Source organism: Mirounga angustirostris, unplaced genomic scaffold (genome assembly GCF_029215605.1).
Source record: "Mirounga angustirostris isolate CCGP_5_RB_7025 unplaced genomic scaffold, mMirAng1.0.hap1 SCAF_13, whole genome shotgun sequence".
In the NCBI taxonomy this organism is placed as follows: domain Eukaryota; kingdom Metazoa; phylum Chordata; class Mammalia; order Carnivora; family Phocidae; genus Mirounga; species Mirounga angustirostris.
In genome coordinates this window covers 60,990,506-61,006,523 of record NW_026991721.1, presented here as the reverse complement: position 1 = coordinate 61,006,523, position 16,018 = coordinate 60,990,506, and the positions used below count along the sequence as shown (strand labels likewise).

At 57.5% G+C, this 16,018-nt stretch overlaps 1 protein-coding gene across 3 annotated transcripts in view; it reads left to right on the top strand.

Annotated features, from left to right (window-relative positions):
• LMO1 (LIM domain only 1) overlaps nt 1–14,608 on the top strand; it is a 43,805-nt gene extending 29,197 nt beyond the window's left edge. For 2 of the 3 annotated variants that reach the window (XM_045894202.3, XM_045894201.3), the window contains 3 exons: nt 6,466–6,679; nt 9,448–9,573; nt 11,027–11,411. In XM_045894202.3, coding sequence (XP_045750158.1) covers nt 6,466–6,679; nt 9,448–9,573; nt 11,027–11,132 — 446 coding nt within the window. In that variant the 3' untranslated portion in view covers nt 11,133–11,411. Of the gene's footprint in view, nt 1–6,465; nt 6,680–9,447; nt 9,574–11,026; nt 11,412–13,266 lie in introns of those variants that run through there. The other variant, XM_054512075.2, reaches the window with a different exon arrangement.
• Nucleotides 14,609–16,018: the final 1,410 nt, after the last annotated feature.

The following is a 16,018-nucleotide window of genomic DNA, read 5'->3' as shown; positions in this document are numbered from 1 at the left end:
TGATGCCATGGAGGGGGCGCTGGCTGGTTCTGTTTGGGACCCTACTCTGCCGTTCTAGGCCCAGGCGCGGGCCCATGTGGGCACAAACACCTTGCACGTTGGCCGCGACCCAGATTCCCCAAGCCCGCAGACCCCACCCCGCCCCCAGCGGCTGGAGAGGGGATGCGATATGTGGGGCGGCCTTTCTGGAGAAGAACCAGCGCTCCCAGGGGTCATCTCGGGTAAAACCCAGGGGCTCTCGCCCTTCCATTTCCTTGGGAAGGTGGTGTTGAGAACAGGGGCACCAGGCCTCTTACTCGTGGATTTTGCTCAAATCAGAGCTCGATTTGAGCTACGATCTACTTTCTGGAAATGTTGGTTTTTTTGAAAGGCAGTAAAGGTGCATGTGACTGCTTGTGCATAGATGTGTGTAATGAGCATGCCCATCATGCGTGTGCTCAGATGCGTGGATGTGTCTGAGCACTGTGCTGGGTTGTGGAATAAACCACACGGTCCCCCCTCTCGTGGACCCAGCCTACATGCATGTGATTACGTGTCCCCACACAAGTATCCGTGCGCTGCTGTGCGAGTCCTGCGTCCGTGTTGCTCTCTGTTTTAACGCCTCCCTCCTAGGTCCGCGAGCACAGGAGGTTCCCGGCACACAGCCTGACCGCACAGCCGATCAAGCCAGTGCTTGGGCCCTGGAGACAGCCGGCCAGGATTCAAATCCCAGCTCTGTCCCATACTAACGCTGTGACCCCTGACAGGCTGGAACCTTCCTTGGGTCCTGTTGGTAAACTGGGAATAATAATAATAATGATATCTATCTCACAAGGCTGCTGTAAGCCAAGCACTAAGAAGCTGAGCCCTGCTAGCTCAGTCAGCCTTATCTCCCAGCAAGTTGCCCTTAGGCCTGGGGGAGGCCAGCTTCTGCCCTGGGTGGCCGTGCTGTGGTATGGAGAAGCAATACTGGGACGCTTACAGAGATGGCGAGAAATGCCAAGGTGACACCTGCCCGCAGCCCCCAAGGAGCCTGCCCTGAGCTGCCACAGTGATCTCTTCCCACCTGCTTGCCTGTCATCCAGGCGGGGCTGCTTCCTTCTATGCACGTCCGCCGTGACCACGGGACTGCCCTTTGGGTCACGCTGGACTCTAGCTGGTGCCTGTGTGACTTTAACCAGGGTGGCACACTCAAATCCGTGTATTTGCCTCAAAGTTCGTGATCGTCACTATTTGAGGGACCTGAGATGGAGCTGTGACTAAGGTCATCCCTTCCTCTGTGCCAGATGGGGTGACACTAATCAGAGCTAACTGTTGACTGCCGGGTCCAGTCAGTCCTGAGCACGTCACATAGATTTACTCCCTTATTCCTCATGGCAACTCTATGAGATGTGGACTGTTTTCATACTCATTTTACAATAAAGAAAACTGAAGCACAGAGGAATTAAAGTCACACCATCAAATGTGTCACAAACCCAAATTGAAGGATACTCCATAACTGGCCTGTATCCTTCAAAAATGCTGGTGTCTTGAAACACAAAGAGAGGCTTAGGAATTCTTCCAGATTTAAGTAGACTAAACTTGACAAGTGAATGCAGTGCATGATCCAGAATGTTATTTTGCCATTAGGGTTTTATTGGGGGAATTGGTCAGATCTGAATGAAGTCTGCAGGTAATAGTGTTAGATCAATGATAATTTCCTGGTGGTGTTAATTGTACTGTGGCTAAGTGAGAGAATGTCCTTGTTTTTAGGAAATACACATCAAAGTACTTAGGAATGTAAGCCTTCCTGTCTGAACCCAACTCGCAAATGACTCAGGAACAAAATTATAGGTAGATGTATAGAGAAGGATAAAGCAAATATGGTAAAGTGTTCCTATTTAGGGAATCTAGGCAAAAGGTGTACAGGAATTCTTTCTATTTTGCAACTTCTCTGAAGGTTTGAAATTGTGTCAAGATAAAAAGTTACAGGAAAAAGGAAACAAGGGTCAGAACAGGGGGAGGGCATCCTGGGATGCATATTAATAATAGTCCCCAGTCCCCGTGTCAGTCCCCCCTGGAAGCCAGACTCGGCTGTGGCTTCATAAGCATGACCTTGTTCTGTCCTCACCATCATCGGTGTGAAAAGAGACCTTTTTGGCTCCCATTTCACAGAAGCAAGTCAGAAAGATGAGGGATTTGCGCCAGGCCCTCCAGCTCCTTGGGACAGCGCTCAGGCTGGAAAGCAGGCTCTGGGAGTTCAAGCTCCGGGCCCTGCGCCTCACCCCCACTGCTGACTCTGAGTTTGGGTGGAGAGTGGGATGGGTAGGACAAGGGATCTCTTCCTGGGGCCGTGGTGGAGGTCAGGTGCCGGGACAGAAGCAGACCAGGTCCATTTGCAGGATGGAGAGGGATATTATTCCAGGATTCTGCAGGGACCAGATCCCGAGGTGCCAAGCAGGACAAAATGGCATGTGGGAGGGGGCCCCAGACCTCGGGATGCCAGCTGGAGCAGCCAGTGGGGGCCGCAGTGGCACAGGGCATAGCTGGGAGTGACCGGGGGTGGGTGGGGTGGGCATTCTCGGGTGGAGGACTGGCTTTGGAGAGCTTGTTCGAGGCAGGAGTGCTCCCCAGCCGGGCTCAGCCTGCTGTCCACGCTGGAGGGAGGCATCAGGGGAAGTGGGAGCCAGGGGGGCTTGACATGCCCGATATGGGGGGCAGCGTGGCCTGGGGTAGCTGGGCAGAGATTGCTGAGGACGTGAGTCTGGCTGGGCAGACCCCTTGGGGGGGTCCAAGTGAAGAGGAGGGCTTCTCTCCTGGCTGGAGGGTGGGTGCAGGAAGAGCCAAATGACCTCTGGCAGTCCCTCCTGGTCGCTGGGACTGTCTGGCTCTTCCCCAGATTAAAGAGCTGAGGGTTTGAGTGTCTGGCAGCCAGATGAGTCAGACTGGGAGGCTGCTTCCTGCTCCTATCAGCCTGCCTGGCATAGGGGCGGGCTAGGGGTTTGGCCTATCTCCCTCAAATGGCATCCCCCCTCCCCACACCCTGAGATGGAGGGCGAACACACGGGCTATGTGAACCGGTTATTTTGCAGGGTCCTGTGTGTCCCTGAGCGTGTGCTTGCGCGTGCGGGCAGGCTCAAACATCATCCATTGTAAAATATCAGTGTTTTCATGGGTGAGTAGTAATTACTGGGTAATGCTTTAAAACCTTTCCTGAAGGAGCGCAAAGCTGTTTTTTTCCTAAAGTCAGGAGTACATTAAAAGGATTACCATGTAGATTTGATTTTTAGATAACACTAAAATGGATCCCAAATGGACTTCAGCAAAGGGATGCTATCTCCTTAATGGAAAGTGCATGGCCCAAGGCTCAGCTCCCAGAGCCAGGCAGGGGAGGGAGGGAGGGAAGAGGTGTCTGCAGGGCTGACTGGCGGGCTGGGTGGGGGCTGGGGAGGCAGGGCGGGGAGGGCGAGCCCTGACCCTCTGGGGAACATCTCACTCCCATTTGGGGAACAGGAGACCAGAGATGTCCCCTTTAAACCTCCTTGCCTTTCCAGGAGTGTTTTCAGGTCTCCTGAACCAGCCCAGTGAGAGAGCAAACACAGTGTGGGTGCCCAGTAAAGAGGAAGGGGTGAGTCAGACATCTCCCAGGACCTCAGCCTTTCTAGGCAGAGAGAGCCCAAGGTCCCCGTATGCTCCGGGAGCTCCTTAGCCAGGCTAGCGCTGGAGGTCTGTGCCTCGGTGGACATCAGACACTGTTTGGCAGGAAGCCTTGTGGCTTCTTAAGAGTTCTCCAGGGCCCAGGAAGCAGAGTTCCCAGGCCTTCCGGAGCCCGGCGGTGTGCCAGAGCCAGCCCAGGCACAGGCAGGGCGCAGGGGACCTGGGCTAGCTTGTGGCTTCGCTCCTCATGGCCTCCCTGGGTCCTGTAGGTTCCAGGCCGGGCCAGCTAGGGCTACAGACCACAACTCTGTGGGCTCTGCGGCCGGGCGTGCTGGGGCCTGAGCTCAGAAGGCCAGCCTGGCCAGGAGCCATGCCAGACGGAAGACGGAGCAGGACAGACACTTCTGGTGCTGGGGTCCCTCCTCGTTTCGGTGTATAACTTAGTGGATCCAGTGTATCCCCTGCTTGTGGACATTCTAGTTACTCACACACCTCCTGCTAGTGATAACACAAGGGTAGAGCCCTGGGCAGGCGAGGGGGGCCGGGCCTGCTGCCCGTCCAGGTACCAAGGGGAGAACCAGCCTTGGCAGGGCTCTCGTAGAGGCCAGGCCTGAGGTTTTCCAAGTTGGTGCGTGTGTACTTCTAGCTGTGCGGGCTGGGTGCTCCCTTCACGGGACCCAGGGACAGTGGTCCCCCCCGGGACCCACAGACCTCCTCACATCCAGCTCTCCCGACCCCTCCCCTGTTTGCTCACAGCCGGTTCCTCCCCGTAGGCCTGGCCTCGGAAGGAGCCCTTCAGAGCCCCCTTAGCTCTCAGGGATGCCCGCTCCCCAGCTGGCATCCACGGCCGCCTCAGCTCTGTGACCAGACTGCGCCCTGCCGGAGGGGACACAGGCAGGCCTGAGGACATAGTCATCCTCAGCCCCCTCACTCTCTCAAACCAATTAACTTTTAGGGCTGCATTAAGGAAATTAGGCAGCAAGTGTCCCCGCTAACAGGCCCTGCGGGGTCTGGAGCAAGGAGGCAGGAGAGAGTCCGCTGCTGGCCAGTGCTCCCTCCCCTCGGCCGTCACCTGTCCTGCTCCTGGGCCCTAGAGGGCCCCCTCCCCAAGAGAGGTCTGAAGAGGCCCCAAGGCACAGCAGCGGGGAGGGCCCCCCGAACCAGCTGGATAATGAGTGGCTTGCACTAGACCTGGCCTTCAGACCTTCTGTGCCTCAGTTTCCCCATCATTCCTTGGAGCATTTGCCCGGAAGAGCTCTCAGGGCCCTTCTGACCTGACATCTGTGGATTCTAAGACAGGCCCCTTGGAGGCTGACTGTCTTCGGACGTCTGAGGAAGGGTCAGACACCAGCAAGAGGGAAGGGGAAGGAAGCAGCTCAAACTCTGGGCGGAGGGCAGTGAGCAGAGGCAGGGATAGGAGGGATACCAGGGAGTGGGAGCTGAACCCAGAGCCCTCGAGAGTGCTGGGGTCCCTTGGAGAGGAGGGGGCCAGGAGGAGGGCAGACTTCATGGGCTTGGTGGAGAGCCAGAGAGGCAGGAAGGGGTGGGCTGTTCCCTCCAGAGAGGACTCCTCCGTGCTCCCGAGCCTTGGTCAGGGAAGGCGCACACCCCCACCCCCATTGTCTTCACGAGGGGTTCTCAGGCAACTCCTACAGGTACCCCCACCTGCCCTCATCCTGGGTCTGGACTCCGAGACTCCCTGCATTTCCCTCCAAGCAGTCTTTACCACATCCAAGCCTCAGGGCTCCACATTCGATGTCCAGACTCAGGATGACCACTGTCCCCACCTCCTCCTCAACTGTTGCTCCCTGAGATTACTCCTTGTGGCCCCAAGGCCAGGGACTAGGAGCCTGAGCCTCTGTGCACATGCCTGCACGTGACTGCGCGCTATGCCTGTGTGCGTGGGGTGGGGTGTGCATGAGTGCACACGCTTGCCTACTGGGAGGTCAGCTTCTCCTTCCAATAAACTCCATGCTGAAATTCTTACCCTTTGTATTTTTTCTTATACGTTGAGAAGCATGCATGGGCCCTGGGAGGGGGCCCATGGCTCAGAGACCCGTGTCCTGGTGGGAGGAGCAAGGATTCAGAGACTCAGAACCTCCCCATCCTCAGGCCAGGGCAGGTAGGAAGTTTGAATCTAGCTAGAAGCATTCCTGGGGGAGAGTCCCGAGGAGGCCAGGCCCAGCTGCCTCCCTGCACACTCCCTCCAGGAGACCCAGAGCTCCCGCTCCCCACTGGGAGTGTCAGGGGGCGCCCCACTTGCTTTCTGATCCCGCCACAGTTTTACATGAGTAAACCAAGAGGCTGTAGCCTGACTTTTGAGGGTAAAATGGCCCAAGGCACAAACTATGTCAGGAAGGCTTGAGGTAGCAAAAAGATCTGGGAGTTCTAGTGGACCCCAGCCCGTTGTGAGATTCAGTTCTTGGGGCCACTGGGAGAGCCAGTCAGATGGCGGCTGCCTGTGGAGAGTTTCAGGCCTCCTGTCGAGCAGGCCCCACAGAAGGCAGTGGCCGGGTGGGGAGAAACAGCTCGGGGGGACTATGGGCCTTGGGGCTACATGGGTGCTGTGCAGCCAAGCAGATGCGAGACGCGGGGCTCTGCAGTCTGCCTACAGCTTCTGGAAGGACCTTCGCAGGCCAGGGGAACAGCCTGTGCCATGCAGCTCAAAGGACAGGACCTGGGGCCAGGCAGGGAGCTTGCTGGGGAGCAAGTGAGCACTCTGGGAACCCCCGCCCTGGAGGGGGCAACAGGGAGAAGCAGGGGGCTCCCATTCCTCTAGGGATGGGCCCTGAGGCCCGGGGCCACAGAGTCCATCCCGTGTCCATCTGTCTGTCGTCCGTCCATCCACAGGCGTTCCGATGCTCTCCGTCCAGCCCAAAGGCAAGCAGAAGGGCTGTGCGGGCTGCAACCGCAAGATCAAGGACCGCTACCTGCTGAAGGCGCTGGACAAATACTGGCATGAGGACTGCCTCAAGTGTGCCTGCTGTGACTGCCGCCTGGGGGAGGTGGGCTCCACCCTCTACACCAAGGCCAACCTCATCCTGTGCCGACGCGACTACCTGAGGTGAGCCTCCCGCTGGCCCCCGCCCCCCCCTCCCCTGGCCTGGCATGGCTCCGCCCCTGCTTCTAGACCCAGGCCCTGAGGGCTCATCTCCGACCATCCTGGCCCGGCTCTGCTTCCCCAGACGTCCACAGAGCCCCGAAGACAGAGCCACACCATCAGCTGCTTGGCTCAGCGCCCAGCACAGGGCCTGAGCCAGCCTTTGCGACCGTGGGGCACCTGAGATAAGTTTCCCAAGGGCACCAGACTGGCTCTGCCCGTCTTTGCCAGGTGCTTCTGACCCACCCTGTCCCTGGAATCTGGGAGGGGACACCTCAGAGGCCTTCCAGGAGCAGGTGGGGAAGCCCTGACTTCCCCGGGCCCCTCCTGCCTGGTGAAGTCTCCTTGCCTCCTCTTCCCCATGCCCAGCGGGCCCTGGCATTAGACATCTGGGTGCCTGGGCATCTGGCAGGTAGCCAGACCCTGGGAGAAGGACCACTGATGTCGGAGCTTAAAGACCTGGGTTTGAACTAGCTCCGGACCCTCTGGCTTCTGACCTTCTCCAAGCCCCAGTTTGTCCCTCTGTGAATAGTGTGAAGACTAAAGCTTCCCCAGCTCACATTCCTTGGAGCTCTAACCCACCCACCCCACAACCTGGATCCTATTCCCTGGGGCTGTCTCCCCCAGTTAGCCTTCCCTTAGGCCATTTGTGACATCAGCAAGGCTGGGAGGAGGCCACAGAGTGGGGGCCTTGGCTGAGACCCAGCATCTACATTTGGCGGGGTGGTGGTGGCCACATCTTGCGAGGAAGGAAGGCCCGTCGTACTAATTAATAGGTCAGGCAAGGGCTTTGTGGGGCCCTCCCTCTGTCCAGGTCTGGGCTGTGGTAGGGGGCAGGGTTATCAGCAGAGGCTCCCCTACTTTCGGGAAGAGCCTAAGGCTTACCAGCCTGCACCTTCTCTTTCAACTTCTGCCTTCAGCCGGAAGCTTTTATTTTTTATTTATTTATTTTTAAAGATTTTATTTATTTATTTGAGACAGAGAGCATGAGAGGGAGGAGGGTCAGAGGGAGAAGCAGACTCCCTGCCGAGCAGGGAGCCCGATGTGGGACTCGATCCCAGGACTCCAGGATCATGACCTGAGCCGAAGGCAGTCGCTTAACCAACTGAGCCACCCAGGCGCCCCAGCCGGAAGCTTTTAAAGTGTCGCAGTAATCCAGGATCTGTGACTCAGTGCTCCTCGCTGGGCTGGAGGAAAGGGCTGAGGCCAGGAGGAGGGGCTAAGGAAGAATATTTCTGGGGACTCGCCCCTCGATGACCTGGAAGGGGCCTCCAAGTGGGAAGGTCTCAGACACCCCCTGGGGGCTGAACCTCCTGGGTTGAGGAGAATTGGCACACTGACCAGTGAGTCCCCAGGACCTGGACTGGGGCGGGCAGCGCAGGATGGGCTCGTCAGTAGAGTCAAAGCACCTGCAAGCATTCTGAGCCCTGCCAGCTACTGAAGCTTGAAGGTATTTTTTCTGGGCTCTGGCAGAGGCCAAGGAATGACTTTGGGCCAGGTAGGTCAGTGGGCTGGGCTGGGGGTGGGGCTTCCTTGGGCTGCTCCGTCTCAGAGGGGGCTGTCCGAAGCCTGCCCCGTCTACAGCCATGGGGGCGTTGGGCTGGGGGCAGTGAGGCCCCCCTTGGCAGGCAGATGTTGTGGCCCAGTCTTTGTCTGCCTTAATCTGAGCCACCAGGCAGCTCAGGCTGATGAATAATGGAGCCAAGCTCATCTGCAGATGCCTGAATTTGAGCTGGACAAATCAGGGATTAGAGGGTCTCTCGCCCGCCTCTCAGCCCCCCTTGTCTCACTTGGGGCTTGCTCAGCCGGTGTGCAGAAAAGAGGCAAGGAGGAGCCTGGCCGGCTCTGACCATTGGAACCCCGGCCCGAGACTGGCCTGCTTGGGGAGAAAGTGAATGCCCCATCCCTGGAGCTCGGCAACCAGCAGCTAGGAGGGAATGGCTGCATGAAAGAGGCCTTGTGCCAGATGGCCTTGGAACTTTCTTTCGGCATCAGTCCTATTTTAGAAGCATTTGAACAGGATCACCTAGTCCAGCACCCCCTTTTGAAAAAGGATACACTGAGATCCAAGAAAAGGAAAAAGGAATCCAGGCAAGTCAACCATGAGTTGGTTGCAGAAAAAAGACCACCCCATAGGGTTGTTGTCAGGATTAAATGAGTTGATCTTAGTACAGCCCTCAGAACAATGCCTGGCATGAGGCAAACCCACTCGGTCGAGGCGTTCACTAAGTGGTCCGTGACTGCGCATTAACTGAGGTTTCCACAACAAGCCTGCAAAGGATGCGCTTCAGTCTCCGTTTTAAAAAATAAATGAGGCTCAGAGAGACCTATGAGCGGCCTGAGGGCAGGCGGACTGCCCCCGAGTTCATGCCTGTGTGACTCTGGAGTCCTCGCTCATGGCCAGCCCCGTGTTCTTCCAGTGGCCCTGGGTCCCAGTAGCCTGACCCCAGTGGGAGCCTGTGAGGGGGGCCTTGACAGCCCAGGCCAGGGATGGGCAGTGTCATCCAGCCCCCGAGCGCCTATGCTCCCCTCCCTGGGTGGCTGGGCCGATTTCTCTGAAGCCCAATCTCTTCGCGGAATCTAGAAGCTGCCCTCTGCGCTCCTTCTCCCTTGCCTAGGCCCACCTGCTAAGCCCACAGGAGTAGGGACCCGCGGGGCCCTGGGTAGAGGCAGCTGCTCCGCCCCCCAGACGCTGGCAGGCCCCTGAGCCCCCTGCGCCCTTCCCTTGGCAGGCTTTTTGGCACCACAGGGAACTGCGCTGCCTGCAGCAAGCTGATCCCAGCCTTCGAGATGGTGATGCGAGCCCGGGACAACGTCTATCATCTCGATTGCTTCGCTTGCCAGCTCTGCAACCAGAGGTGAGTGCTGCGCCTGTAGCAGACCCCAGCGGACACGTGCTGGGGCAGCGCGCTGTGGGGGTGTCCGTGCAAATGTCCACGGGCTCGTAGGGCACGTTGTCTTGAGCATGCATGTGCGTGTGCGTGTTCCGTGTGGCCGGATGTGTGCCCTCCAGCACTGTTATGTGCGTGTCTGTAGGGCCCAGGTCTGAGCGGTGTGATGGCTCACGCGCACATGAGCTTGCTGTGTACGTACATTGTGTCGTGCACGTGTGTGGATTTTTAAACGTGCACGGACAAGGCAGGTATGGGTGCGCTGTGTGCATGTGTGTGCATGACGGATGAGTGTGAATGCGAACACGCTTAAATGCGCATGTACAAGGGGTCTGTGTGCACGCCCTGTGTCCTTGGGTGTCTGCCATTTGTGTGTGCATGCGTGTACATTTTAGTGAGAAGGTGTTCGTGTGCCTGATGGTAGCAGCTACCCACCCCTGTGATTCTGGTTCCAGCCCAGCCACTTTCTGATCCCTACACAGTGTCCCAGCCCCGTGGGAAGCCCCAGGGACTGAAGGAGCCAGAACCCCTCAGCCCTGTCTGGGGACCTAGCACTGGAAGACAAGCCCTTTTCTCAGGACCCCCCATGTCAGGAAGGAGCTCATGCAAGTGTTCCCAGAGGATGAGGTCCCGAGGGACCTGTAGGGAACACGGAGGGGGATCGCTGGGGGCTTGGACAGACCCGCCACTAAGAGGGCTCGGTGAAGTTGCAGTGCCACCTGGTGGTTGGATTGGGATCTGCTGGGACTGGGCCCATGACCCTGGGGTCTGGTTGAAGCCCTAGCCACCCTGGGGACATCTTTGGGGAAAGGGCTGAATCCTCCAATACTTTAGAAGGACTGGGGGTGGGGGGTGAGGGTAGCAAAGCAAGGCCTTTTCTGGGTGGGAGGGAAGATGGTGGGACAGGGTCACCTCCTCCTGGAAGGATGCTTCAGGAAACCTAGATTCTGTTCAAAGGAAGAGTTTCATGGAGTCATCCCCTTAAGTTGGGGAAAGGAACAGGATAGAAAAATCAACCATTTTACCACTTCCTCCTTCCCCATTTCTACCTCTCTCGGTCTTTTTCTCTTTCTTTGTCCTTCTCTCTCTTTCTCCCTCTCTGGGACTGGGGTAGGTTATTCCTACACCTTCCTACCAACCCCACCCCTCCAGGGAAGACCCGACTGTGGGCCAGACTTGTCTGTCTGTCTGCCCTACACCCCAGACTACAGGGCCTGGCTGAGGACTGGGCTGACCCAGGGTGATTGACCAGGTTTGCTATGAGACCTTTGGGGATCCCTTCTGGAAAGTTGAAGGAACAAACTCTCCAGGACCTCAGTTCTCAGATGTCCACCTCCTGGGCTGGGCTGGGGCCTATCTGCAGCCCCCACCATCCACTGGGACCCCTCCATGGCCTCTCTCTCCTGCTTGGATTTTCCAGATTTTGTGTGGGAGACAAATTCTTCCTGAAGAACAACATGATCTTGTGTCAGATGGACTATGAGGAGGGACAGCTCAATGGCACCTTTGAATCCCAGGTTCAGTAATGCCCGGCGCCTGGCCTCCAGGCCCATCTGTCCGTCTGCCTGTCTGCCCGTCTGCCCACCTGCCTGGCCGGCCAGCCACTCTCCTGCCGATTAGAACTCCTCCGTCCTCGATGGGAGGGACGGCCCTTCCTCTGCCGCCCGTCTGTGTGTGACCCCTCCTGGGGCCAGGCTGGGCCTGTACAGTCTGTCTTCTGTATATAAATGGGAACATTTATTTTATGAGAAATGTAATGCGATTTTATTACTGGCGTGGATTAAACTTATGAATGTTTCCGGGGAGGTTACTGTGCGTTGATCACCTGACTGACACAGACCTGGGGTCCCTCCCCTCTGCTTGGGAGTGAAGCAGCGCCCTCCCTTGGGCCCCTCCAAAGCTGGACATGGAGCAGGGCAGGGGAGCTCCAGGTGGGCTTTAGGGGGTAGAAGCTGGAGGGAAGAGGACAAGCCCACGCATCCCATAGCCAGAGGTGGGACTGGGGGTGTCCTCCCCTCCCCTGGCCCCCAAGATAAAGAGAGGCAAGATGAAACCCTCCCTTCCCTGGGTTCCTATTTGACCGCCCTCCACTGAGGCCACCAGCCAGGAACTCAGCCTTGATCTCCCCCCACAGTAAGACCCCGAATCCTGAGCCTTCTACCATGGGAATACCATTCTCAAAACCCTCTTCCCTTTCAGGGTGATGGACAGCTTTTGCTGTCTCCTCCCTGCAGCTTGGGCCTGCTCTGGGGCCCACCCTTCTGCTCTTCTGGGTGAGCGAGAACAATCCCGTTGGCCTGTATTCAGCCCACGCAGGCTAGAGGCTTTCATTCATTCGTTCAGCAAACCTTAATCCACTCTGTCTCAGCCCCACGCTGCAAGCACCAGACGTGCGGATGAATCATGGATCGGACACAGTCCTTGCCCTTGAGGAGGGAGAAAGCCAGGAAAACGAGTGGAGCCCAGCACAGTGAGGACGAAGCCCGCAGGGAGACCTGGGACGGGCCGGTCGCCTTCCGCGGAGCGGCAGGACTTGGACAACTGCGGAGAGTCAGACAGCCCGTCCAGTGCACACACGCAGGCGGACAGATCTGCGCGCGCCGTGCAGGCGACCCGGACACGCGAGCAGACGGGCGGGTGGGCAGAAGTAGGCGGGGCCAGCAGCCCGCTGCCGCCCTGGGCGTGGTCCGGGCACCGGGCTCCCCCGGGCCGCAGGACGGCTGTCTTGCTCTCCGCGGCAGCCGCGGCACCAAGCATAGAGCCTGCACCCGCGAGGGCAACACTGGGTGGTATGAAAATAGGGGCTCGTTGGATCCAAAGGCCGGACGGGGAAGGCTGTATGGACAGGCTCCCCCCACTGTCAGGCCACTTGCTTCTCCTCCTCCGGGGACTGTTCTCAGCCTGGCCTCGGCCCCAGAGCCCAGGGCGGATGGAGCCCGCCCACTGCTTCTAGCTCTGCCTGCTCCTGGATGGGGAACCGCAGGTCACCCTGCCCCAGGCCTGCTCCTCCACTGGGAGTGATGTGGGAGCATGGCTACCTCCCCACATTGTGGTTTTGTGCCCAGTGGTCCAATCCGTGGGCAGGGATCGCTAGGGTCAAGGATCTTGGGGTAAGGGTTCTCATCCGCGGGGCATCCCCCTTCTGTGACAGAGCCACGCCCACCTGTGTGACAGAGAAGAGGGGCAAAGAGCCAGGCGGCCTGGCCGCAGTGGGGGTTTTGTGTGATGTGTCTGATGTGACTGTGGAACTGGGGAGCTGTGTGTGGCCGTGTGAGATGGGGACTGAGTCGGAGTGCATGAATTTGCAGGCTGGAGTCTATCGTGAGGAATTTTCTCGCTCAGCTTGGAAAAGTGAATCATTTCCCTGAATGGTAGCAGGACACTCCCCGCCCCCCCCCCACACACCGTGCCAGACCCTCCCTGGGCCCTCAGGCCAAGGAGGGCTCTGCCCACCCCTAGGCCCCCAACTCCTAACTTCAGAGTTCACTGCAGATGAAGTTGTAACACAAGTTAATTACATGGTTATCGAGAGATAACGGAGACACTCGAATGCAGTTTCTGGGCAATTACAATTGTTTCCAACAGAGTTCCCATATTGCAGCCATGAAATAACATGTCGTTTTGCAGTAATTATGTAATTAACTTGTCTCACCGCTCTAGGTTGCACAACAATTAATTCACTCACAATGAGATAGACTCAACATCAGGCAGCCGGCCTCTGAAAGCCCCCGAGAGCAGAGCCGGCCTTCTAGGAGGACCCCAGCCCCATTCTGCCCACCGTAGACCCTGCCAGGGGGCTTCCTCAGTTCAACATGCGGTGGAATATGCCAGATCCAGAACCATGGCTCCACTTACGGCTGTGTCATGGTCCCCATCCAGGACGTGGGGCTCATCTGTTTCTCAGGGCAGCCATGAGGCAGAGATCTAAACTGTGAAGTGCTGTTTTTACGAGAGCTGGAGTTACCATCCTGGACATCATGACGTGCTGAGTGGGAGACCCTTCGCCTGGGAAGTCCCGCAGCAGTCCACAGCTGCTCCCAAGAAGAGGCCACACAGGCCTTGCGGACATGCGACTGGTGTGGAACCAAAGGGAAGGCAGGGGGTGGGCAGAGAGGAGGCTGGGCTCTTCCTGTAGCAGGCAGCAGGGCAGGGCTGCTGGGGCTACTTGGGGCCAGGGATTATGCTCCTGGGGAGTGCCCCAGGGGCTCCCAAGAAAAGCCTGATCCCCCTCCCCAGCCACAGTGGCATAGGGGAAACTTGGTTAAGTGCAGGGCATGAATGGCTCTGACCCGGCTCTCCTTGGGGCTGTAGCAGGAGACTTCCTGTCTCCTACGGGGAGATAGGAAGTACCAAGCATGGACAGCTAGAGGCTACAGCAGCTCGAGCCTTAGCCCGGGCCACAGCCCGGGCCACGTGGATGGTGGCAGTGTGGACGGACGAACATCATGTGGTGGTTGTGCACGGTCCCCTCTTCCTCGCCAGCCCGAGGGACCCCATCTTTCCTCCCTGCGTTCCTTGGTGGCCTGTGTCAGAGACACCCTAACAAGGGGCCTGGCACCCACGGAATATGGTGCCTGCTTATGCCCCACTCCTTGGCCGGAAGCTGAACCACAGTCTGTGTTTGGAAGGAAGTTTGATTCTAATCTTGACAGTGCTGCACGGCCCACCATGAAATCTCTCTTCTCCCAGGCCTCACCCCAGAAACTGTGCCCCACATCATGAGATGCACAGGACCCACGGCAGAACCCATGTGAAATTTCTGCCTAGGAAGTCTGATCTCTGCGTGGAGACAATTGCTTTCTCCCTTAAAGCTGTCAGTGATCGTCACAGCCTGACTGTCTATGTCTGGCATGGAGTGCTCCCCAGCACCACCCATCTAGGGACGCTGCCACCAAGTGAGGGTAGATTCAGGAAAGATGCTTTGTGCTGCAACTGTGCATGACCTCTAAAACTACAATTGCCTAAAAATGAATGATAAAGATGGACTGCTGTGAAGATCAGTTGGTCCAGAAAAATACTTGGTCAATCCTGGTTTAATCATGAGAAAATAATCAGATGAAACACACACACACACACACACACACACACGACACAGAGCTCAAGAGTGCTAGATAATCAGAAGCCCCTGGACAAGGTAATCCCTGTGCCTGGGGTTCATACTGCCTTGTCTCAACAAGGGTGGGAGTCTCTTGCCCCCCAGATGTAGGGTTGAGGGTATCCCAGATCTCTCAGACTCCCAAGAGTCAAGTAGACTACAAGTTGATTGTTCCTGAGCTCCCTCCTGTTGCTGCCGTATTCGTCACCCAGCAGTAGCCCCTCCTACCAATTGGTCTGCCCCCAGCCTAGCAGCACCTCTGTGTTCTTGCCTGCTCCTGCGGCCACGCTGAGCTCCCTCCGAGGCTCCAGTGGTCTCCAGCACTCACCACCCCTCCCTCCGGGCTGGTGCTGGTGCTGGTGCTTACACGAGTTTCACATCACACGTCTTTCTGTGGTTTCTCCTTTTCACACCTGCACCTGCTTCGTGGAACAGGCGACCTCCCTTGCTGACACTTGCCTCTGGACCCTCTCCAAGGGCTCAGGGCCAGACCTAGGAAGGGGAATGCAGGTGCTGCTCAGCACATCCATCAGGACACGTGGGCAGAGCGAAGGGCGCTTTACTACGCAACTGCCGTAGCAGGAAAAAGAAACAAGCTGAGGCCAGGTTTCAGGCAGGAAGGAAATCTGCAGCTCAGAGAGAAATGAGCTTTTAAAGCCTATTTCCCGTGGAGGAAAACAGACTTGGATTCAAATATTTTGGACTCTCCCAAATGGTTTTTATTCTGGGGCATCAGCCTTTCCCTTTATGAACCATAGTGAAAAATCCTCTGAGCTGTGGGTTCCCCCAAATACCAATTTCTTCCTCTCTAGACCCCCCCCCCCGGCAGGCTGCACACCTATGCAAGCCTTCCCATGGGTGCCGCCTGGACCTCAATTCTCTGAGCTTAGATGCTCCCAGCCCAACCCAACAGCCCAGTCTCCACACTATCCCACTGGCACTGGGTTTGACAGACCTTGTGGCCTTTGCAGGAAAAGCTGGTGGCGCTGGGTTGGGGTCTCTACTCCTTCGGTCCCCTGCCTTCTCCGGGGGTACAACTAGATTCCAGAGAGGAACTGGTCCAGGGGCTCCTGCCTGGGGCTTGATTTACATTCTTTCCTCCTGAGTGGGGAGCCCCTTTGGGACCTGGGGTTTCCTACAGTTCTGGCAAGTGCAGGTTTGTCTTTCTGAGAGTCTGAAGGTGCTAAGGGACAGAGGCAGGAACATTCCCGGGGCACCCTCTTGTTGTAACAGTCTCCCTGCTGCCCTTGGGGGATATGGGGCTCTCCCCACAGGGGGTCTGAGGGCTCCTCAGAATGACCCAGGATCCCCACCTCC